This window comes from Arvicola amphibius, chromosome 8, assembly GCF_903992535.2.
Source record: "Arvicola amphibius chromosome 8, mArvAmp1.2, whole genome shotgun sequence".
NCBI classification, from domain to species: domain Eukaryota; kingdom Metazoa; phylum Chordata; class Mammalia; order Rodentia; family Cricetidae; genus Arvicola; species Arvicola amphibius.
The window spans coordinates 62,159,892-62,185,619 of record NC_052054.1 but is presented as its reverse complement, the minus strand read 5'-3'; the positions used below and the strand labels follow the sequence as shown (position 1 = coordinate 62,185,619).

Genomic DNA, 25,728 nt, shown 5'->3' with positions numbered 1-25,728 from the left:
AACCTGGTTCTCCAAGCCTCCCCAAATCCCTATCTGTTACAGGGCCCTCCTGGCTGGCACACCCCTCCCCTAAACTTTTCCAGCCCAGAGGCTGGGCTGTCCTTCCCTATATAATACAACCATTTTATTACCTGGTCTTTTTGTCTACTCTCTTTTGCAATACCTTGCTCCCATCTCCTCATTTTTCTTCCCCTCTTCCTCTCCTCAAATGGCTCAGGGTCATGTCCACTCTGGGCTCTCCCAGATGCCCCTGCCTCTGACTATGTCTATCCCCCTTTATCCACAATAAACTTTCTCCTCCATCTTAACTGGGAGCAATCATGTTCCTTTCCTTTTTATTTCATTTTTCATTCATGAGAAACTATGCCTCAAAACACTAATAAAACCCCCTCCTCCAATTATCTAAGGGGCATTCTCTCTCTCTCTCTCTCTCTCTCTCTCTCTCTCTCTCTCTCTCTCTCTCTCTCTCTGATTTTTCAAGACAGGGTTTCTCTGTAGCTTTGGAGCCTTTCCTGGAACTAGCTTTTGTAGACCAGGCTGGCCTCAAACTCACAAAGATCTGCCTGCCTCTGCCTCCCTAGTGCTGGGATTAAACGCATGCGCCACCACCGCCCAGCTAAGGGGCATATTTTCAAGACCCTTCCCGAATACTTGAAATTATACATAGCACCCAGTCCTACACACACACTAAGAACCTTGCACCGCATGATTTCTTTTTAGTACACCTGAATTTGCAAGTGTACACAACCACGCCCAGTGCTAAATATCAAACCCAAGTCTAAATGCATAGTAGGAAATCACTCTCCAACTGAGCTACATCCTCATCATGAATATATAATTTTGCCTTTCAATCTAAAAGTCATTTTTAAAGATTTTATGTGTACAAGTGTTTGGCTTACATATGTGGCTGTGCATCATGTACCTACAGTACCCACAAAGGTTCAAAAGAGGGCACAGATCCTCTGGACCTGGAGTCATAGGCAATTGTGAGCAGTCATGGGAGTGCTGGAAACTGAACCCATGTTCTTGTCAAGAGTGGCAAGTGCTCTTACCACTGAGTCATCTCTGCAGCTGCCCATGCCTTCTTTTTAAAAGACTTATTGTATTTTTATGTGTATGTTGCATGTGTATAGGTGACCACAGAGGACAGAAGAAGGCATCAGATACACTAGAGCTGGAGTTACATGTGGTTGTAAGCCACCCAACATGAGTTCTGGGACCCCAACCCAGATCCTCTGCAAAAAAGCACTCTTAACCACTGAGCCGTTTGTTTATCTGCCCAAGCAATTTAAAAAGTAATCTTACCTTTCCGGTACCTCATTACTTCTCAGCTACTTTGCACTTCCACAGCACCTCTCACTGTGTGCTTTGTCAACTAACCACACCATGTCTTTGCCTGGGATCCCTTTTCCCTTCTTCCCTTTCCACTCCCCTAATTACTCATTGATCAGGAGCACCTCCTCCAGGAAGCCCTTCCTGCCTTTCAGTTGGGTGGAACTGTTACTCCATCCGAGCCCAGTCCTCTATTTACACAGCTGTCTCCCCTAGGGGAATGGCATCTCCTCAGAGGGAGGCAGGGCCCCCTGCTGAGTCATTTGTGTGTGTGCCTGGCATCACTTAGCCCAGGGCCTCACCCATCAGCAGCTCAAGAGTTGACCCTACAATGAACACATGTTTTTCTTGTTTCTTCTCCATTTGTGGCTACCACCCTTACCTTTCTCCCCTGTCTTCTCATTGTGAAATTAAATAATAACCCTCCTGGAGAAGGAAGGTCATTGTGGACTCAGGGCAGGCACCAGTTAAAGCTACCATCAGAGGGGAGAGAACTGGGCAACAGTGCTCAGCTTCCTCTGTCTTTGTCATCTTGTCTTTGCTACATTCAGTCCTGATCATCTATACTTGCAAGGAATTATGGGATAGAGAGGGCTAGGCTTGAACTCCTTTTCTGAGAGAAGGCTGATGTCTAGACTCCTGAGCCTGAAGGCGGAGGATTAAATACTGGACCTCTGGGTCTAAGAGAAGACGACTGGGGTCTGGAATCCTGAGTCCAGGGAAGGAGAGCTAGGGTCCTATAACCCTGTATCTAACAGAGGAGACTAAAGCCTGGATAGGGTCTGAAGGGGGAGTCTTGCCTGTGGCCAGATCTCTAGTATGCTGGCAGAGAAAAAACCCTAGGATTTGAAACCCTGGTCTGTCTCTCATGCACACTCTGGTTTTAGAAACATCTGGTTTTATACAGCTGCTCCACCCAGTCAGGGCGGTGTTCAGGCTAGGCAGTCAAATGCCCAGCTCCTGGGCGGAGGGAGCTTGGGCTATCCCTTCCTAGCCACAGGAACTCCTCTTATCCCCTGTTCTGGGCTTGCCTCCATCATCCTGACACAGCCAGACACTAAGCATCACAGGCTCCCGGCAAAAGCGTCAGACACAGCTTGCCCCACCCTGACGGGCGGGTGGTACCCAGGTTCCCACCACCAGGGAGCTTCTCCCCAGTGGCCAGGCTCAAGCAAAGGCCCAACCTGGCACTGCCCCTACACCCTGTCTAGCAAAGTTCTCACAAGCTGGGTGTGAGAACCTGGTTTTGTTCAGGAAAGTCCTGAATGACTAGGAGACATGAAGCAGCAGCATAAAGGAAAACCAAAGACATAAAAGTCAGGGGGAGGGGACAGGGGAGTGAGAGAGTCTCACAAAGAGACAGGCAGGCAGATGATAGCTAGAGACGTAGAGGGATAGAGGAATACATAGATGATAGATACACATAGGTAGATTATTAAAAGATGAGAGATGACAGACAAACAGGCAGGCAGATGAGAGATGGTAACAGACATAGAGGGGAAGACTGGGATAGGAAAGGAGAGGAAGAAATGGGAATACAGATGGGTAGAGAAATAATGTCGGGGGTAAAGGACAAAATGAGAGAGCAAAAGAGAGTGAGGGAGACAGAGAGAAAGAATAGAAATTATTAGTATCCACCACACAGAAGGATGTAAGAAGAGACAGTTGCTGTACACTACCCACCATCAGTTCACAGTGAGAGGAACTTAGAGAAGGATAGTCTTAGAGCTAACAACAAAAACAAAACCTTATAAAAAGAATATAAAAGAGTAACAGGGATCACTGGCCTTCTGAACCCCAAGGGGCTGAGTACATACACCCTGGCACCCCATCTCATCGCAGCTGTGTTCTGACCCAGTCTCCATGATGGTGTATCACAACACCTCAGCCCAGACCACTCCCAAAAGTCACTTGAAGTCCCTCAGAAGACAGACCCCAGTATTTCAGTCCTCAGCCACAGTCAGACCTTGACAGGGACACATGTGTGTTCACACACACACTCCACAGTCAGACAGACAGACAGACATCAGCCCAGCAAAGAGCAGGCAATTCTGGCTGTAGTTCCAGGCTGCTTTGAAACACACGCCAGCAACACAGGCACACCCACAGACATGCATGTGTGTGCACTTTATCTATCTGTCAGTTGCTGATATGTGCTCCTGCGGGACTCATTTGTTGAGAGTCTAGAGAGAGGAAGGTGGGCTCTGGGGAGATGAGGAGTAAGTGAGGAGGAAGAAGGTGTGTGGGCAGGGCGGGGAGACAGGGGGACAGTGTGGGTGATAGAAAGTGATAAGACAAATGGGGCAATTGGGGTGAGATGGAGACAGAAATACGGACAAAACACAAGAGAAGCAGCTGAGGGAGATGGGGAAGACAGACATGGGGAAAGGTGGAAAGGGATATACAGATAGGATAAATGAAAGGTAAAGTGAACTCAATTCAAGGAAAAGGGGGAGAAAGAGAAAATAGAGTGGAAGGGCTGGAAAAAAGAGGGTGTGAAGACAGGTCCTATCTGGTGAGGGGGATGGGGGCAATGTCGGGAATCGAAGAGGGTGGAGTTACAGGACTGTCTGACCTCAGAGCCCCTGGACAGGCTAGTCGGCTGACGTCAACCCTCCTCCACCCCCGCATTTGCTGGTCTTCAAATGGCCCCCCTCCAGCTAGCTCTAGACACACACGGACTGCAGAGCAAGCCGGAGAGGAGAGAATCCATCAGTATCCACAGCCATGAGACACGTATGTATGTGTGTGTGTGTGTGTGTGTGTGCGCCTGTGTGTCTGTTGCCATAAAGGATAATTACTACCATATGTGAGACCATGTGTATCAGGGACTATTGAGAATGTGTTTGTATGCGAGTGTATCTACTTGTGACAGCAACTGTATGAATTCAGTGAGCATGTGCGGTGGAGTGAGCTTCCTTTGTCATTCATGTCTATGATTCTATAAGTGCATACTAGTAGTGTTCCTAAAGAAGACTGCATGTGTGTAATACATGTTTTTTGGTTTCAATTTAATGAGTTTAGAATCTATTTAGCTGAACTACATGCATTCACCAACATTCAACCTCTCTTGACCTGGAAAAAGAGTAATGTCATATGGCTGGCATCCACTTAAACCAGTGATTCTCAACATGTGGGTCACAACCCTTTTGGTCAATTTGCAACAATGAAAATATATCCTGTATATCAGGTATTTATATTAAAATTCATAATAGTAGCAAAGTTAGTTATAAAAGAACAACAAATAATTTTAAGCTTCGGGGTCACAACAGCATGAGGAACTGTATTAAACTGTGGATAACTACTGATCTGAATTATTGACTATTTCTTCTGAAACCTATTTCTGTCCCTTCACCCCAGACCCTTGGTGGCTGTCTGGGTGTTTACTGGCATGTTGTTTATTGTCTTGATATTGTTTCTTCCTCATGCCGAGGGCTTGTGTCCTCAGGTCCCTTGCATGACCATTAGTGGAAGATCACTGGACCCCCATTCTCAGCCTTTGATACGGTATATGAGGTTGTCTTGTGGAACATGGGTAGTTTCGTTCTTTGTGGCTCTTAATGTTGCGAGTACAGCTGTAGGTGGAGGTGTCTGTGTTGCTGGCATCAAAAACGTCTTCATAAGCTGAGCCGCCCCCAGGAGCCTAGGCAGAGCTGTGTTTGAGACAAAAAGACAGGAATAAAAGAGTCTAAAAGAAAGAATAATTGTTATTGAGTATTTAAAAGTTCTATCTTAAGTTGGATACCACATACTTGAGATTTCATATACCTGGGAGGCTGAGACTGTAGGATGCTTAGGTCTAGGACAACACAGGGAAACCCTTCATCTTCTTTTAAAATCCCCAAAATACCTAACTCACCTCTACTGATTGAAACATAAGGTGAATTATTACATACGATTTTTAAAACCTCTTGAAAAAGTAAAGAGGGGCCTACAAGATGGCTCTCGAAGGAAAGGTGCTTGCTTCTAAGACTGACAATCTGAATTTGGTCTCCAAGACACAGGGTAGGAAGAGAGAACCTAGACCCAAAGCTGTCCTCCAACCTACACACACACACACACACACACACACACACATATCCTGTGACACACATATGCCCACATACAAAATAAGCATAGAAATAACTAATTTTTAAATGAAATTAATTTTGGTAACTTATTTGCATCAACTCAGTGTGTGAGATGACTGTAAACTTTTCTACCAAACAGCAGAGTATATCCTGATTTGGTATTCTACTGTGGAGTCAGGACAGGCAATGGTGAATGAGAAGTGCAGCATTAAGGACACTGACCTTTGAACTGCTAGTAACTTTCACACTCCACAAAACATTTTTGTTTCCCTCTCAGCTTAAAATGATTTGGGAATGTAAAAAGATATCTGTTTGTAAGTGGTAGTAGAAATCTGTGTCTTGACCACTATTGTATACTTAAAAAATATGGTTACTTGGGGCTGGCAAGAGGACTCAAAGAGAAAGGGGCTTGCTGTTAAGCCTGATTACTTGAGTTTGTTCCCCTACATGATGGAAGATGAGAATTGACCCCTGAACGTTGCCCTGACTGCCACTCACACACCATAGCATATGTGTATGCATACATGCACAGATAGATAGATAGATAGATAGATAGATAGATAGATAGATAGATAGATAGATAGATAAGCAAACAAACAAATAAATTTTTTTGAAGCATGATTATTTCAGGGACTTAGGATGTAGCTAAGTTGGTAGAGTGTTTGCTCAGCATACACAAAGCCCCAGGTGTAAGTAAACTCCAGCACCAAATACACTGAACGTGATTGCTTACCTCTGTCATGCCACACTCGGAAGACCGAGGCAGAAGGATCAGAAGGAATTCAGCGAAATCTCAGTCACACAGTGAAGTCAAAGCCAGCCTGCACTTCATGTAATCTTGTCTAGAAAACAAATTATTTCAAAATATTACCAACACAAAAATATTAGTGAGAGCTTTTGTTTTTTTAATCTACCCCAGACTAAGGCTGCAAAATACATTGTGTATGAAAAAAAAAATGATTTACCTGGGCTTAGTTTTTTGTAAAATTTACAGTTAAAAGAAGAAGTGTCATGCATCACACTTATTCAAGGCATAATTAAAAGTTTTTCAATAATTGAATGAGACTAAATGGAATATTTGTTTTAATTTATATATTTAAATTGTGCATTTATAATTTAATATATGAGAGAGAGGAAGGTGAGTTTTTGATATCAACCTATGGTCCTCAAGTTTGGGAGCAAGTACTTTTACCTACTAAGCCATCTTGCTGGCCTCTTCATTTTTATTTTGAAAGAGGGTTAAGAACTAAGTTAACCAGGTGGGACTTACGCTTGAGATCCTCTAGATCATTTGGCCTCAAAAGTAGCTAGGATGACAGGCTTATGTCACCAGGCTTTTTATTTTAATGACTGTTTGTATGTTGTATAGGTGTATGCTCAGCTGTGCCTACTCCTGTGGAGGTCACAAGTCAACATTAATGTCTTCCTCTATCTGTTCTTTACTCTTTGTCTTAAAGACAGGCTTCCCACTGATCATGGAGCCTACGGTTTCAGCTATAATGGCTGGCCAGCAAGCCCCAGGCCTCTACCTGTCTGTCTGCCTGGGGATGGGATTACAGGCGGCACTCAGCTCTTTTTGTACGTTGAGTCATCTCCCCAGCCTGTTAATGCTAAATTTTAAATTAAGATTAGAAACTCACACCCTGGTTAGACTGGCTGCACTTCAGCTGTGGGCAGTGTGACCTACCATACATTGATGCCTTATCCTAAAGTCAGTGTGTCAGGCAGGAACTGATAGCCTAAGATGGAAGAAGCACAGCAACCAGACCATTTGTGTTTGAGCCCTAAGCCCTCTGCATATTATCTGAGTGATCTTTAGTGAGAGAATTCATCTCTTTTGGCCTCGGTAACAGGGCACAGCAAGAGTACCCACTGCAGAGGGTTGCTGTAGAACAATGTCTGGCTGGGGAAGCAACTACTTACCCATCTTATGCATGAGAAGACAAAGTCCCTTCTCAGCCTCTACTGATAAACATGGCCCAGTCAAGTCACTGGATAGAGGCAAGGGGACACATATCAGGATTCTGGGAAGTCAGAGGTGCCATTCTGTCACCTGTAGCTGCTCACCTGTCACAAGCTTTTGACTATCCTCTTTTGCTATCTATACTACGACTGCAAATGCTGTCAATAGAGGCTCTCCTGAAAGGGGAAAACAGTCTAGGAAGACTGTGATTAATGACTGCAATCCTGGGTTCAAATCCTATAACCTTAGGTATAATCTTGGGAGTTTAAATTTCTGTAACTCCGCAGCTCTGCCTGGAAAATGATGATAATGAATCAGATTGGTAACTGACCTAGTTGTCATCATAGCACCTTTATCCAGTAACTGATAGAAGCAGAGGCCGATACCCACAACTAAACACTGGGCCAACCTCCCAGAGTCCAGAAGAGAAGGAGGGGGGATTACATGAGCAAAGGGGTCAAGATCATGATGGAAAAATCCAGAGAGACAGCTGACCCGAGCTAGTGGAAGCTCACTGACTCTGGGGAACCTGCATAGGCCAGAACTGGAACCTCTGAATGTGGGTGACAGTTCTGTGGCTTGGGCAGTCTTTGTGGCCAACTGGCAGTGTATCCCTAGTGCATGAACTGGCTTTTTGAAGCCCATTCCCTATGGAGGGATACAGTACTCAGCCTTGATACAGAAGGGAGGGGCTTGGTCCTGTGTCAACTTGATATCCAGACTTTGTTGACTCCCTTACACTTTCTGAGGAGTGGATGGGGGTGGGGGTGAGTGAGGGGAGAGATGAGGATGGAGTGAGAGGAGAGGAGGGAGCGAGAATGGTGGTTTGGCATATAAAAGGAAAAAACCTTTTAAATAAAAAAATTTTTTTAAAAAAAGAGTACTTACCTGGGGTTGGAAGTATAGCTCAGTTGGTAGCACACTTGCCTAGCACTGCAGGAACTGGGCATGGTGCTGCAAGCCTGTCATTTCAGCACTCCAGAAGTTGAGACAGTAGATTCAGAAGTTTAAAGTCATCCTTGGCTACATGTAGGATAGGCTAAGATACAGGAGACCTTGTTTCTAAAACAAACAAGTTCATATAAAAGGGTTAAAACAGCACTTGATACATATTTGGTATAATCTGCTTAGTACATGGTATTGGTGTCTTGACACAGAAACTTTTGTTGGGTTATTCTTAACTTCATTATTTTTTTTAATGTTTAAAATTACTTTTTGGGAGATGGCACGCAAACGCATGTGTTTTAGTCACAGCACAGCAAGTTCACTTCTCTCCTTCCATCCTGAGGGTTCCAAGGATCAAACTCAGTTGTCAGATTTGGAGGCAGACACTTTTCACCCACTGAGCCATCCCACCAGGCAGCACCATTTTATGGGCCACTAACAAACACAGGGAAAGCCTGAGAAGTTGCACTGTGTAACCTTTTGTATAGAAGAGATGCTAAAGCTGGGTGAGGGGAGGCATAACGGCTTACTTTAGAGGGCATCAAGTAAAATCCTGGCTTGGTGGCTCACTCCTCTTACCAGCACTCAGGAGGATAGGGCATTCTAGACCAGCTGGGGTTACACAGACTCTTTCTACAAAAAAAAAAAAAAAAAAAAAAAAAAAAAAAAAAAAAAAAAAAAAAAAAAAACCTCCTGGGGTGCTAGAGAGATCGCTATCTTCGCGGTTAATAGCACTTGCTATTGCGAAGCCAAAAGACTTCACAAGTGTTGTAACTCGAACTCCAGGGCATAGGAGGCCCGCTTCTGGCCTCCATAGGGATCGGGTACAATGGTGCACCGGCATATACATGGGGGAAAAACACCCACACGAATAAAATAAAAATGCATAAATAAACAAACCTTTAAAACATAAGACAGATCATTTGAAAGTTCGGGAATGTTCTTATCCAGCTTAGACCAGAGATCCCCAGAAATAAAGTCATCTTCAGAAAGCCCTCAGGACTGATCCTTCTCCTTGGCTCCCCACAGGACATGCCGAAGCCCTCAGAGGCCGCACGTCGCTGCTCCGGCCTGGCTCGACGGGCGCTCACGATTATGTTCGCACTGCTCATCCTGGGCCTCATGACCTGGGCCTACGCCGCCGGCGTCCCTCTCGCCTCCGATCACTATGGCCTCCTGGCCTTCGGCCTCTATGGGGCCTTCCTCAGCGCGCACCTGGTGGCGCAGAGCCTCTTCGCTTACCTGGAGCACCGGAGGGTGGCGGCGGCGGCGCGGCGCGCCTCAGCGAAGGGACCCCCGGATGCGGCCACGGCACGCAGCGTGGCGCTCACCATCTCTGCCTACCAGGAGGACCCGGCGTACCTGCGCCAGTGCCTGACCTCGGCGCGGGCTCTGCTGTACCCGCGTGAGCGGCTGCGCGTCCTCATGGTGGTGGACGGCAACCGCGAGGAGGATCTGTACATGGTGGACATGTTCCGGGAAGTCTTCGCCGATGAGGACCCCGCCACCTACGTGTGGGACGGCAACTATCATCAGCCCTGGGAACCGGCGGAGGGGGCGGGTGCAGTGGGTGCCGGTGCCTACCGCGAAGTGGAGGCGGAGGACCCCGGGCGGCTGGCGGTGGAGGCGTTGGTGAGGACGCGCAGGTGCGTGTGCGTGGCGCAGCGCTGGGGCGGCAAGCGCGAGGTCATGTACACAGCCTTCAAGGCGCTGGGAGACTCCGTGGACTACGTGCAGGTGAGTGCAAGGTATCCCATGCCTCCTGTGAATGTGACCTCACACCCTCCACTTCAGAAAGAGTAGAGTGCATGCACCCTAGGCCCTGGGAGGTGGAAGAGGGAGGATCAGAAGTTCAAAGTCAGGCTTTGCACTTTGAAACGGGACGCTGTTTCAAACAGATTTGAGGGAACTGCTTCATTTCCTCTTTTTATCCATTCGGTGAAAAAATCTTTCAATACTTACTCGTGCTTTTATCCATCTTCCAGCAGATCATTTCTTCAATGTAGAGTCAACCCTGTCTTCTCTTATTTATGTATGCGTGTTTGTGTGGTGTATATACATGTGTGTGTGCACTGTGGAAGCCTGAGGAAGACTTGTCCTGCTCTTTCACTCCCCTCCTCCCTCATTCCTTTGAGACAGGACCTCTCATTGAACTTAGATGTAGGTTGGCAATCAACAAGAACCAGTGTTCCTCTTGTATACACACACACACACACACACACACACACACACAAAGAGAGAGGGGGGGAGGAAGAAGGAGGGAGAGAGACAGAGGAGAGAGAGAGAGAGAGAGAGAGAGAGAGAGAGAGAGAGAGAGAGAGCACACTATGTTATAGGCATGCATATGCAACCACCCCTATCTTTTTACATGGATGCTGAGATTCAAATCTGGGTTCTGTTATCCACCTAGCTATCGCCCCAGGCTCAAATCGTTTCTTTTCTCATCACTCACCACATATTCAGACAGAAACTCTAATTCATCCATTTCATGGATATTTAGTCAGTCTTTTCCGTCCATTTGATATAATGGTTCTTCCTTTTTTTCTTACTTTGGTGTAATTCTTTCATTCAGTGGTACACACATCTGCCTAGACACCCAATTCAGTGCTCATTCACTCTACCCATTTGTATACTTGTTGTTTTGAAAAAAATACCAGACCAAAGGAACTTAGAGAAAGAAGGGTTTATTCTGGCTCACAGTTTGAGGGTGCAGTCCATCATGATAGGAAAGACATGGATTTGGGAGCTTGAGAAAGTTGGTCATGCTGCTCCTGCAGATAAGAAGCAGAAAGAGAAAAGGAAGTGAGACCCACTAGCTGGTCCCCACCTCCTAAAGGTCATACAACCTTCCAAAACAGTGCTACCAGTTATGAGACCAACTGTTCAAAAACACGAACCTATGAGGGACATTTCACATCCAAACCACAACACTGAATGAAGAAATTCATTCACTCTTTCACTCACGTAGCCACTGAAGACAGAAGGAAACTCTGAGCATACATTCATTCATCCTTTCATGCAGCTACTCATTCATTTAATACAAAGATTCATTCACTCAATCACTCACCCACAAATCAAGACATTTGATATAACGTTGCTTTCTTTCTTCATTCAATATGGAAAGGCTTTCCTTCACCCTTCTTTCCACCCAGGCATCAATACATCCAGTGTGGACCTCATCCATTTGTTTATTCATTCGCTTACCCTTTTTATATAGAGGTTAGTCCCCCCCCTTTCCTTTTTGCTTTCTTTCCTTCAATGTTGAGACGTTTGTCACCCATTCGGCTATGAAATACAGACCTTTATTTCATCACGCATCCATCCATTCAGTGTGGTCATTTACTAACATGCTACTGTCTTAGTTTCTTCTCCTGTTGCTCTGAGAAAATACCTTTACAAAAACACCTTAAGGGAGAAATGGCTTCCTTTGTCTCACAGTTCAAGGTACAGTTCTTCATGGACAGGAAGTCAAGACACAGGAGATGGAAGCAGCTGCTCACACCACCTGCACAGCTTGTGTGAAGCTCACGTCCTCTTTGTTTTTTAAAGCTTTATTTTTTAAAACACAAACATTTGGGTTTTTTTAAGATTTATTTATTTATTTATTTATACAGTATCCTGCCTGTAGGCCAGAAGAGGGCACCAGATCTCATTATAGGTGGTTTTGAGCCACCATGTGGTTGCTGGGAATTGAACTCAGGACCTCTGGAAGATCAAGCAGTCAGTGCTCTTAACCGCTGAGCCATCTCTCCAGCCCCTCACGTCCTCTTTTAATATAATACAGGACCACAGCCCAGGGAATAGTGTGAACAATCTACAAGCCCTTTCAAGGACCAGCCCTGTGTAGGATTCTGGTCTGACCCTAGTCCCATTCTTTTCACAGGTCTGTGACTCAGACACAAGACTAGACCCCATGGCACTGCTGGAGCTTGTGCGAGTGCTGGATGCAGACCCCCGGGTAGGGGCTGTTGGGGGTGATGTGCGGATCCTTAACCCACTGGATTCCTGGGTCAGCTTCTTGAGCAGCCTGCGATACTGGGTAGCCTTCAATGTGGAGAGGGCTTGTCAGAGCTACTTCCACTGTGTGTCCTGCATCAGTGGTCCTCTGGGTGAGTGAAAGCAAAGCTGGGAAGGCTTGTGGGTGAGTCAGGAGTAAGAGAGGGAGACAGAGGCAGGGTAAAGTTGTGGGCAAAGATAGGGCTGGGGTCAGGATTGCAGACCGCATAATATTGGGGAATAGGAAGAGATGGTGTTAGAGCTGCACTGGTTTGCAGGAGAGAAATGAAGCTGGGAAAGGATGCAGACTGGACAAGTTGCTGCGAAAGGGCTTGTGGAAGGGAGATGAGGTTGGGTGGAGATGGGGTTGAACAGGGAGGGCACTGGGAATGCTGGGGCACTGTGGGAGGAGCGGTGACTTTACAGTGCATGGTCATGTGACAGACACTTTGGAATGGGCAGGGGCTTCAGATAAGACTGGTGCTGTACTGGGGGGAGTGATGAGGGACAAGGCTGAGACTGGGATGGAGATGAGGAAGCACAGAGTGGGAAACAGAGATGCACTGAGCACAACATTGACCACATCAGAGGCTGATGCTCTGGTACTCCCCACCCCACCTAGGCCTTTACAGGAACAATCTCCTGCAGCAGTTCCTGGAAGCCTGGTACAACCAGAAGTTCCTGGGCACCCACTGCACTTTCGGGGATGACAGGCACCTCACCAACCGCATGCTCAGCATGGGTTACGCTACCAAGTAAGTAGAGGGGACCATGTGGTCGTGTGTGAAGAGTGTCCCTGAGTGAGAGAGACAGAGGGTCCGAGAGGCAGAGGACAATATCATAAGAGATAGAGGAGCCATGCGTATTTAGCCAATGGCTTCCAAAGAGTTTGATATTAGAAGAAAATTGGAGGTACCATAAAGGTTGTAAAGGGTTTTGTGAACCATTTTCACCTCCACCAAACAAGACAAGGTGAGGGTGAGCAATTTCACATAGAAGGAACAAGGTAGATGGGGTAAGTGGGCTATCCCATGGAGACCGAGCCAGCGTGGGCCACTCAGAAGGGGAGTGAGAAGGATGAGATGAGTAGATGAGGTGGGTTAACACCAGTGGGAGAAGCAGCAAGAGAAGAGGAAATTGAGGAGGAGAGTCTCTGATCTCCATAACCACTATACAGGAGGTCTTTCAGTGACAATAAGTTGGATGCCCTACAGGCACAGCAGTAGGCAAAAGGGGCAAAAATTCTTCCTTACACTGAGGAGACAATATATCTACCAAGTGTGGCAACCTATAGAGTATATTGTGTGACTTTTCCTGGGGAAGAAGTGGTGTTCTATTTTAATTTTTGTTTTAGTATCCCTGACCAAAAGCAAATTAAGGGAGAGATTGTTGATTTGGCTTACCATTCTAGATCACGGTCCATCACTGACAGAAAGTCAAGGCAGGAACTCAAGCAGCCAGGTGTATATAGCATCCACCATCAAACGCAGAGAGAAATGAATGGACCCTAGCAGGCTGCCGCCTTCTGCTTAATATTTAGCTAGCCTTCTTTACACTTATATTCAGTACCTACCCTGTGAAATAGTGCTACCCAAATTCAGGGGGAGTCTTTCCACCTCTGTGAACAATCAAGACAGTTCCGACAGACATGCCCACAGGCCAATATGGCCTAGCCAGTTCCTCAGTGGAGGCTTTCTTCTCAGGTGATGTTAGCTTGTGGCAAGTTGACAGTTAAAACTAACTAGCATAGATGTAAGCAAATATCCATTCACCCCAGACAGGGCACACATAACAGACCAACAATAAATAAATTAAAAAAGAAAGAAAAAATAATTCACCCTATTGTTTGATGTCGGTCGTATGTGCCAAAGTAGAGAGAGAAACTCACTAAGATGCTAAGCCTTCATTTTTCGAAGGAGCTTCTGAAGGAGCAGAAGAAGGGCTTAGCCTTCTTGGAAAAGACTGACCCCCAGCTATCTCACTCCAGTTACTTTATTCAAACATAGAGAAGATTAATAGGGGCTGAGAAAGGTTTCAACTTCCAAAGGTAACTTGCTTTTGCTGCCCGTGAGAGCAGACAACCCACACAAATCTCAGTCCCTTTTGATTATCAAAAGGAAGAACTCCAACTCTGCCAGGAGTGTCTTAGGACCAAGGTTGGTGTAGCTGCCAGCTCTCACTTAGCACCAAGTGCAGTTTCTCCAGAGAAACATTTTTTTTCTTTTTCTTTTTAAAGATTTATTTATTTATTCTGTGTACAAAATTCTGCCTCCATGTATGCCTGCATGCCAGAAGAAGGCGCCAGATCTCATTACAGATTACAGATGGTTGTGAACCACCATGCGGTTGCTGGGAACTGAACTCAGGACCTCTGGAAGAGCAACTAGTGATTTTAACCACTGAGCCATCTCTCCAGCCCCCTGGAAACATTTTTTTCAAGGTTGAAACAGTCTCAAAACAATTTCACAGCATCTACTAATCAACCAAATGTAGCAAAGGCTTTGCTGAAACATTTCTTTCAAAGCCAGACACAAAGGCTTTACTATACATTTCACTTAAAGGCAGACATAAAGGCTTTACTTGCATATCACTGCATCTACCCAAGTCTAACTTGATACCAATAGTTGGGTATACTTATGCATGAATGATTCTGAGGCAGCTTAGACTGCTCTCAATAGCTGCATCTGTAGAGCTCCCTGCACACCTTGCAGGCAACTCCACTAAACAGTGCCCCCAAACCGCCCCCCCCACACACACAGAGTTGTTCACTTCCTTTAGGAGAGCTCTCCGTAATCTAGTTACATTTTAAGCCTCCTGGGTCTTGTTAATTCCTTGAATTTCCATTAACTTTTTAAGTCTTCCCTCCTCCCTCCAAGAGGAATGTGTCAAGCTGGAGGAAACAGAGTTGGAACAATAATCTCATTTTAGCCAAGAGCACCAGGAGAGAGGACAGAGAGCTACCAGGGGTCCCTTCATGAAAGGCTTGTAGGACCTTCACTAAAATGAATCATGGAGGGCTTTGAGCAGAAGACTGGCATGTGAAAGCATCCTCTAGGCAGATGTTTTGGGTACAAACAGCAACAGCAGAAGCAAGCAGAACATTGAGGGTGCCAAATGACACAATGAAGAGAGACACTGTCAAGTACTGCCCTTGGTGAGAGACTAATTTGACGTCACCTAATAAGCTAACTGCTGATGGCCACCTGTGGCTTTTTCTTAGTTGAGATTCTATCTACCTTGCATGGGTATGACTAAGGCATGTAAGGACAGATTAATGCTTTCTGCCTCAGCCACAGGAAGGGGTCCATCTGCTCATTTGAGAACCTCTCATGCAGACACTAACCTGGGTAGAGGCCAGTCTTGCCCTACTCCTCATGGAAGGACTTGCCAATTTAGTCAGCACTTAGTCATGTCACTGATGGTGTTAGTGTCAATGACTAATATTCGTCATGTCTGTAGTAACAGTGTTAGTCACAGTAAAAACAGCAGTAGCTCACACTGATTGAGCAATTACTAGAAACTGCTTGGCATACGACCTCCATGTAATCCTGGCTGTTGTAAATATTAAACAGTGATATAGGCCCACAGAAAGGATGCTGAAGAAGCTGGAGAGATGGTTAAGAGGACCTCTTCCATTTCAGCACCCACATCTGGTGGCTAACAGTGCTTGTAACTCCATCTCCAGGGGACCTGGGACACTCGTCAGACCTCTTTGTGTGTCCATACTTAGGCACACATACACACACCACACACATGCCTACACATACACACACCATGCACATACACACACACACCATGCACACACCACACATGCACACACATGCGCACGCACACAGACACCAGCATTCCATCCTCTCTGCTTCCTGTCCATGGATGCAATGTGATCAGATGCTTCATATTCCTGCTTCCATGCTTTCCCTTCCAGGCCAGACTTTATTTTTGAACTATGAGCCATAATAAAACCCTTCCATCCTTACCTGTTGTCAGCTGTTTTGACACAATGACAAAAAAAAAAATACTACAAAAAGACAAAACAAAACAAAAACTTGCCCCAATAGCAGTGAAAGTGGGCACTTCAAAATTCTGCTCCCTGGACTGGACAGATGGCTCAGTTAATTAAGAGCACTGGCTGCTCTTGCTTAGGACCTGGGTTCGATTCCGAGCACCCACATGGCAGATCACAAGCATCTGTAGCTCCAGTTCCAACGGCTGTGATGCCTTCTTCTAACCCCCTCAGGCACAAGGAACACATGTAGCACACATGTGTACATGCAAGCAAACCATTCATACATATGAAATGATCTTTAAATTTAAAACTCCTGCCCGAGCCCCAGGGAGAACCACACTGATGCCCGCCCTTGTTTCTCTGCACCTGTCAGGTACACTTCGCGCTCCAGATGCTACTCAGAGACACCCTCCTCCTTTCTGCGCTGGCTGAGTCAACAGACCCGCTGGTCCAAGTCTTATTTCCGTGAGTGGCTATACAACGCCTTATGGTGGCACCGCCACCATGCGTGGATGACCTATGAAGCAGTGGTCTCCGGCCTTTTCCCTTTCTTCGTGGCTACCACAGTGCTGCGGCTCTTCTATGCTGGGCGTCCATGGGCCCTGCTCTGGGTGCTGTTGTGTGTACAGGGCGTGGCGCTGGCTAAGGCGGCCTTTGCAGCATGGCTGCGAGGTTGCCTGCGCATGGTGCTGCTGTCACTCTATGCACCACTCTACATGTGTGGCCTGCTGCCCGCCAAGTTCCTGGCATTGGTCACCATGAATCAGAGTGGCTGGGGCACCTCAGGCAGGAAGAAGCTGGCTGCTAACTATGTCCCGGTGCTACCGCTAGCACTCTGGGCTCTGTTACTGCTTGGAGGCCTGATCCGCAGTGTAGCCCAGGAAGCTCAGGCCGACTGGAGTGGCCCATCCCGGGCAGCAGAGGCCTACCACCTCGCTGCTGGGGCAGGCGCCTATGTGGCCTACTGGGTGGTAATGCTGACTCTTTACTGGGTGGTTGTGCGGAGGCTCTGCAGGCGTCGCAGCGGTGGCTACCATGTTCAGGTGTGAATCTGGTCATGGACATACTCACAGAGGGAGGCAAGTCTTGCAGGGTAGCTGTAGGAGCCATGAATTCCATGGGGACTCCCTGGACTCAGTTTCCCTTCTTGAAATGAGAGTGTCATCCAAGATTCTTGGAATACATCCGATGAACTGTTTTGGACCTCAAGACTTCTGGGTCTCGGGGGAGGGGTAATTTATTGATCAGGGTGTGGGTTTGTAGGACCAGGACCAGAAGGTCCCTGCATTCTTCCTGTTTCTATTTAATATGTTTGTACTGTGATTAAGATGTAATAAATTTTTTATTTATTTTCTTCCAAGCACCCCTTCCCATTTTTCTTGTCATTGGGAGCTGGGGGGGGGGGGAGGCAATAAGGGTTGATGGATGTTTGAACCTCTACAGGGTACCCTCCTTCCTGAGAACCTAGATTCTAATGTCATACAATACAGGTATTGGAGTTGGGGAGACGGCTCAGCAGGTCTTCCAAAATACCTGAGTTCAATTTCCAGCACCCACATGGTGGCTCACAACTTCTGTAACTTAAATTCCAAGATATCTGACACCTTTTTCTGGCCTCTGAGAGTGTAGTGCATAAGCACACATGCAGGCAAAGCACCCATACATCTGAAAAACTGAAAGAAAATACAAGTAATAGACAGATGATGTGAGGCACACCTATCATCCATATCACATTAGAAGTTCGTGGTCATTCATGATTAGTTCTGTTCCCTATGGCTGTGAGAAAAAATAGCCTGGTAAAAGCATCAAGGAAAAAAGGGTTTATTGGGCTAATTCCAAGCCACTGTCCTGTTATTACAGGGAAGTCAAAGCAGCAGGAGCTTGAAACAGCTACTCACATCACAGTCAAGAGCAATGAATTAATGCACACATGCTTTTTGGCTCCATCTCCTTTTCAACCAGTCCAGGACCCAGCTCATACAAGGATGCTGCCTGCATTTGGGGAGAGTCATCCCACCTCAGTTAACCCAGTTAAAATTACCCACAGTCATATCTAAAGGCCACTCTAATCCAGGTAATTCTACATGTCAAGTGGACAATCAAAACTAAACACCATGCTCTGCTACACAGGGACTTCAGTGCCCCCCTGGCTACATGAAATCTTGTCTCACAAACCTCCTAAGACTCTCTCAACTTCAGTTTCTTCCTAAACTACCAAGCCACTTCCTTTTCTGTGGATAGCAACATTCCATGAAAAAACTCAGAGTTTAGTAACTTGATCACTGTGCAGCCATAGCCGTAATCTAACTCTATTTCCATCTCTCCCCGGGGGACTCCATACCCAGTGGTGGACGCCCCTCATCCCACTGCCCCTCTCACACACACACTCAAGGCAGTCACTCATCTTCTATATGTGAATTTACCTGTTCTAGATAGTCCTATAAATGGAAGCAGGCAGTCTGTGACCTTTTATGGTTGATTTAGCATAAGACTTTCAAAGCTCATTCAAGCCATTGAATCTCTGATTCATTTCTTTTTATTGTTAAGCAGTATACCATGACAGGTCACAAACCATTTTTATCCATCCTGTTATCAGCAGACAGATATTCAGGTTGTCTCTAACCTGGGACTATGATGTTCTTCAGTAGGTTTTTGTGTGGACCTATGATTCTAATTCCTAAGTATAAACCTAGGGAAAAAACTATGAGGTCTTATAGTTCTTTTTAACTATTATTTTTAATTATATTAATATAATTATTATATATAAATCATTTATTGTTATTTTAAAATAATTATTTTTCACTTATTTTGAGACAGGCTCTCATAGAACAAAGGTTAGTCTCAAACTTGGTGAGGATGACCTTGAGCTTCTGCTCCTCCAGCCTTCATCTCCCGGTTCTGAATTGATAGACACAAACAAGCACATTGTGTTCACAGAGTCCTGAGGATGGGAGCAGGGGCTTTGAACATACTAGGCAGTTACTCCATTTACTCAGCCACATCTACAGCGTCAGCCATTTCATTTAATTTTGTGTTATCTTTGTGTGTATTCTCATGTGTGACTGTGTGCACACGGGGCTGTCAAAGGACATGTCACCTGTGCATCCAGTTTTTGCTTTCCATCTTTTTTGAGGTAGGGTCTCTAATTCTCCACTGCATCTCCCAGCCTGGGTGGCACACAGCTTTCTGGGATTCTCCTGGCTCCATCTCTCATCTTGTATAGGAGAGCTGGGATTACAGAGGCCCAGTATCTTACGCCGCCATTTTACATGGGTTCTGTGGATCCAACCGGGGTCCTCATGACTCAATGCAAGTCTTTTGCTCACCAAGACTGCTTTCCAGACCTGAATTCTAGGAGGAAATGGCAGACTTTTCCACAAAGACTACTCCATTTTACCTCATTGCTAGTAAATGTGGTGAGGCTTTTGATCTCCCCACCCCCTTGCCAAACTTGTTGTAACACTAATTACAGGCTATCTCTGTGGCTGTGGTTTCGTTTCTCTTTGTGGTTTTGATTTCCATTTTCCCAAAGACTAATGTGGACTCCCATTGTTAAAAAACCCAAGCCAATCATATGACCAGCAGGCACTCCTTCCTCACCTCTCCCCCATTTTACAAAACTATTAAATTAACCTCATTAATTATATCGTCATTGCCAAAACCAAGAGCTTACCACTGAGGCAGCAGCTTCTGCAGTCAATCTGTCTGTTTCTCTCCCCTCTGTGCCCTGTATATATGTGAGGAAGCATATTGGGTATTTTGTTTGTTCTTTTTGGTTTCTTTGTTTTCTTTTGTTTCTGTCTATGAAACTCTGGCTGGACTGGAACTCACTGTGTAGACCATTCACTGGCTTTGAGCTCAGAGATCCTCTACCTTAGCTTCCTACGTGTTGGGATTAAAGGCATGTGCATGACTGGCATGAATGATTTCTTCACTCGGCTGTCAGGAAAAAGCAGGAGCCTCAGCAACCTCCCTCAGTTTGCTCTTCATTTTTTCCTGGTTCTGAAGCTGGGACACTGCTTATCTGCTACAGTGCTTCCATTCTGAGCACGCATGAAGCCGAGTTTGACCCAGCACTGGGAAACTAAGAATGTTAGTGCACACCCATGATCCTAGCACTTGGAATCCCTGCCCATGGAGGTGATAGGCTCAAGAGTTCAAGGTTCTTTTTGTTCAGTCTAGCCAAGAAAACACAAGCTCCAGATTCAAGGAGAAACTCGGTCTCAAAGGAATAGATGGAGAGTGGCAGAGGACTTCTGAGACACCCTCCCTTCATCCCTCCAAAAAATGCTCATACTCTCACTCAATATAAACAAGCAAATGTTTCGAAACTTTGCTTTGGGTTCCTTTTGATGCAGCCATTAGAGAACCATGTTTCTCATCTGTGTCTACAGATGGCCCCACTAGGTACTCAGCACTGTGGCTCTAAGTGCCCTAATTACACTCTCTACCCAGAGGCAGGTTCCTAAATATTGTTTAAATCCCAGCCTAGTATACCAAATAGCCTGCAAGATGTTTTCACTTAATAGTTAACCCACTTCTTACCCCCATCTCCAAACTTTTCTCCTTTCTATCCACCTCCCTTTCTCAGCAAACACAAGGGCATCATCTCAGTTCCCTGGGCCACAGATTCAAGAGCTATGTTGCTGATCAGAGTAACCACTACAGCTTTTCCCTCGATCACTGATTCAGTCACAAACCCCTTTATCATGTAAACTACCAATTCAAAAGGAAAGAGATGCAGATACGCTCGCACGGGGCTCCTAGCCAACACGTTGATCAAGATGCACACACCTTTAATCCCAGCACTCAAGAAGCAGAGGCAAGAGGACCTCTGTGAGTTCAAGGCCAGCCTGGTCTAGAGCAAGAGTTCCGGGACAGGCCTCACAGCTAAGGAAAAACCCTGTCTTGAAAAACAAACAAGCAAACAAAAATTTAAAAAGACTACCTAGAAGAGTTAGGTACGGTGGTATACACTTATAATTCAAGCACTTGTGAAACAGAGATAAGACCCCAAGATCCAGGCCAGTCTATTTTAGACAGGGAGATCCTGTCTCCAAAATAAAACAAACAAAAGTTAAGACTATCTAGATAATGAGTGTGGTGTCACACAGAATCTCCCAGCATTTGGGAGGCAAAAGAAAGAAAATCTTGAGTCTCAGGACAGCTTTGGCTATAAATTGAGACACTGTCAAGAAAAAATGGTAATTTGAGGAGGGTGTCTTGACTGGAAAAGTGCTTGTTGCACAGAGACCTCAGTCCTTGCCCCATAATCTACACAGAACTCCAGGTGCAGTAGTGCATGCATGGCTGCAATTCCAGGTCTGGGGTGGTAGAGATAGGTGGGGATACCTGGAGGCCAGCAAGTCTAATGATGTGGCTGAGCTCCAAGTTCAGTCAGAAACTCTGCCTCAAAAATATTAGCAGGGTTGAGAGTGGTTGAAGATGTCCAGCATCAACCTCCAGCTTCCATACACAGCCACACACTATTGTAAGCATATACATGCAGACAAAAAAAAATCCCAGCCATGTGCCTCTGTGACTTCTGCTGGCCTGGAGCAAGGACTGCACTAATTCTACTACCTCTAGCAGCCAAGGCATTCACCAAGACTTATCCCTTTCAAGTGATTTAGAGTGTAGGCAGCTGGTGCTTCAGCCCTAGACAGCAGAATTAGGCCAGGTCCATTACAGAGATTTCTGCTGTCCTTTCCTTACTGTCTTCTTGTCTCTTAAACCCTGCATTCACATCTGCCTGCAGATGCTGTTGAGTTAACCTTTGGGTAGAATGAAGGTATGGTTTACGTGAGATATGCTCCCATGTATGTGAACATGTAATCCCCAGTTGGTGCTGTCTGGGGAGGTTAGGAATCTTCAGGTGGAACCTTGCTGGAGGAAGTATATCTCTAGGGTATGGCTTTGAGTGGTTCTAGCCTCATTCTACCTTTTATTTTCTCTTTACTGTCTATGTGTGGATGAAACTATGACCAGTCAGCTTCCTGCTCCTGTCTTCATGCCTTTCCCTGCCCACTGTTAAGCTTTCCCCACCATAAGGGACCTGTCAGTAAGTCTGAAACTATAAGCTAAAATAGCCTTCTCCATTAGGTTCCTTTTGGCCACGGTATTTTATCATAGTAAAAGAAACGTAACTCTTACATTACTCCCCGTTCCCCTTTTTCCCAGAACTTTGGTTTTTACCTGATTTCTGCAGCATCTCAAAGTGCCAACTCCGAGACTTGAATTTGAAATACACAAGCTTGTTTGTTTCCCAGTAGATCTCAACATCTGGGAAGACTATGCAGCCTTTTATGAGGTGTGGGGCCCACCAGAATATGTCACTGGCGACAGGCTCTGAAGGTTTATTAGCCAGGCCTCTGAATCCTTTAACTCTTCACTTGTGGGCAGGTGACAAACCTGTAGTCACACACTCCTACTGCCTTGTATGGAGCTCCTCAACCCTGCCAAAACCTAAGAGATTCAAAACCATGGGCCAAAATAAAGCATCCCTTTCTTGTTTCTATTGGGTACTGTGGTTACAGAAACAGGGAAGTAACTGATATAGTACCTGTGCAGTGTATGACCTTCCATGGCTCAGTGTGGTGATCCGAATGAAAAATGTCTCCCATTCATTCACACATACGGGTTCCCTTATTCTCCTGTTGTGCTGTTTGGGGGAGGTTATGAAACTTAGGGGGTAGAGTCTTGCTGGATGATGCATGTCGCTATGGATGGCCTTCCTGAACTTACAGCCTCACCCCTCTTTCATGTGACTCCCTTGGCTTCCTCTGTGCATTTTGAGATACATTCTGCTTGCTGCCATATATCCCTTGCCCTCATGGCCTATCCCTCTGGAACCATAAGCTAAAATAAACTCTTGCTTCTGTTTGCGCTTTCTCATAGCAATAGAAAATTCACTAATACATTCAGAAACTGTTGGTGACTTAAGGCAGAGAAAAATTGAAACCTTGCGATGGGAAATACCCTATACAACCTGACCTGCCTTTCCCTTTCCTTCCATGCTGAGTTCACAGTGTGTTCATCCCTAACACTTCGCTTCAGTCCCTCCTGCGTACCTGCAACTGCTGCACCGGGGCTCTCAAACATGTACACAGCTCGCATTCCTTCCTCAAATGTCAGCTTCCCAGTCAGACTGTCTTCAGAGCCAACTGCCACTGTTCATCACACAATTTTCCCAAACTCTCCCTCATTTTTCCCTCACAAATATTATGTGTTTTAATTTCTTGTTTACTGCTCAGGACGTAAGCAATACAGGGGTTTGGGAAATGGCTCAGCAGCGCTTAGCATGCAAGCAGGAGGACCTGAGCACCGAAACCCCACCAACTAGGAATACTGGCACATGTAATCCCAGTTCTGGAGAGGTAGAGCCAGCAATATGCCTGAGACATACTGGCAGGCCTGTCTAGCCTAATCCACAAGCTCCAAATCCAGTGAGAGACCTTGTCTCCAATTATAAAAGTGGATATCAATTGAGGAAGACACCTGATACCAATCACAGTCCTCTACATGTACCATGTTCCCACACACATGTACACAGAGCACATTGAAAAAATGAAAGAAAGAAGGAAGGGTTGGTGGAAGTAAGGACACTAGTGAGATAAGGCAAGATAAGCTATGTTTAGAAGACGAGAAGACTCAACCTTTGCTATCATCATTGGAAAGCAAAAAAGTGCTGGAGAGTGCTTAATCAGTAATCATGTCTAGGGGTAGGAGCATATAGCTAGTTGGCATAGCACAAACCAAATAGGCACAAAGCATGCCATTCTGACACCAGCACTGCATAAATCTGGGACCAGTAGTACACACTTATCTTACTAGCACTTGGAAAGCACACGCAGGAGGATCAAAAGTTCAAGGTTATCTGAGTTTTAGGTGATCCTTGGCTACAAGAGACTTCCTAAAAAACTAGCCATCTGGGCTGGTAGGATAGCTCTGCGGTAAAGAGCACTGGCTGCTCTTCCTGAGGACTAGAGTTCAATTCCCAGCACCCATATGGCAGCAACTGTCTATAACTCCTGTTCCAGGGGATCCTAAACCCTTACAAAGACATGTATGCAGGCACAACATTAATGTGCATACAATACCAATACATTATTAATAAAAACTAGCCGTCTCTTATGCCTACATGAAACATGGCGGCAGAGGGGGAAGGAGGGAAGGCACAGAATAGCACAGACTGCATATGGGACAGGAACTAGTCAGAGAGAGTCAATTGTGGGCTGGTGCCTGTGCAACAGATGGAGGAAGAGCAGAAAGGTCCAGACATGGAACAGAACTCTCAAAGTTCAGATGACCAAAGCTGAAGCCACCCAAGCTGAAAAGTAACAAGGAAGACATGAGAGGAGATAAAAGCTATACAATAAAACAAGTTTCAGATGGTTGTCACATTATTGTAAACAGGAAACCTGGGGAGGCCAAGAATCATCATGGACACCATAGAGAGAAAAGAGAACTGCAGGGTAGGATGGAAAGCTCTCTTCCTTGCGTGGGAGACACAATTAGGAAGACCAACAAGGGCCAGAATATGGGGAACTTTGGAAGTTTAACAAGGAATTAGATTTGATTTCAGTGACAACAGAAAGCCATTGATGAGTTTAGGGCAGAGAAGTAACCCACTGGGACACACTTAACTAGACTGGAAACTAGTAGGGATCTGAGTTCATCCTGAGAACCTGGATGTAAAAAGCCTGCAGTTGTAATTCTAGGGCTGGAGAGGTGGTGACATGTTGACCCTTGGGGCCTGCTGGTCAGCTATCCTGATCAGGCAAGTCTTAACCATTGAGAAACCCTGTCACCACCAAAACACGGTGGTTCGTGCCTGAGGAATGACACTTGAGGTTGACCTCTGGCCTCCACGTGCACGTATATGTACACAAATGTGCCCCACCCTGCTCACACAAAGAAAGAAACCAGCCTTGGCATGTAGCTCACCTGTCTAGAATCCAAGGTAAGGGGCTGGAGGTGTGGTCCAGTGCTAGAGCGACAGGGGCTTAGCAGTAGAGCTTCAGTCTAGAATCCTCTAGTAAGGGGTTGAGGGTGTAGCCCAATGGTTTTTGCACTGAACTGCTAGAAGGCTATAGGTGTTACTTCTGGAAGGGAGAAAGCATTGCGGGGGGAGGGGAGGATTTTGTGGGGAGGGATACCATATAGTTCTCTAAGGGTATTTTCTATAGATGGAAATGTCAAGGAATCTGCTCGAGAACAGAAGGGTCTGAACTGGTGCTCAAAGACCTCAGCAAAGAGCCTCCCAAACTGATAGCCTATGCCCTGTCACCAGGGTCTATAGACCGAAGCATTGGGGGGTACTTTGTCTTCCCTAAGGTAAGCAGTGATCTCGTCAAAACAAACAAACAAGCCACCCCTCAAAACCAACAGCAAAAAACAGAAAACAAGCAAGAGGA

The 25,728-nt window shown here is 45.8% G+C and overlaps 1 protein-coding gene across 1 annotated transcript; it reads left to right on the top strand.

Annotated features, from left to right (window-relative positions):
* Positions 1-1,552: 1,552 nt before the first annotated feature.
* Positions 1,553-17,361, top strand: Has1 (hyaluronan synthase 1). Its single transcript, XM_042055570.1, has 6 exons — positions 1,553-1,601; positions 2,240-2,562; positions 9,262-10,047; positions 12,194-12,419; positions 12,929-13,061; positions 16,686-17,361. The coding sequence occupies exons 1-6, from the start codon at positions 1,553-1,555 to the stop codon at positions 17,359-17,361; spliced, it is 2,193 nt and encodes a 730-aa protein (XP_041911504.1).
* Positions 17,362-25,728: the final 8,367 nt, after the last annotated feature.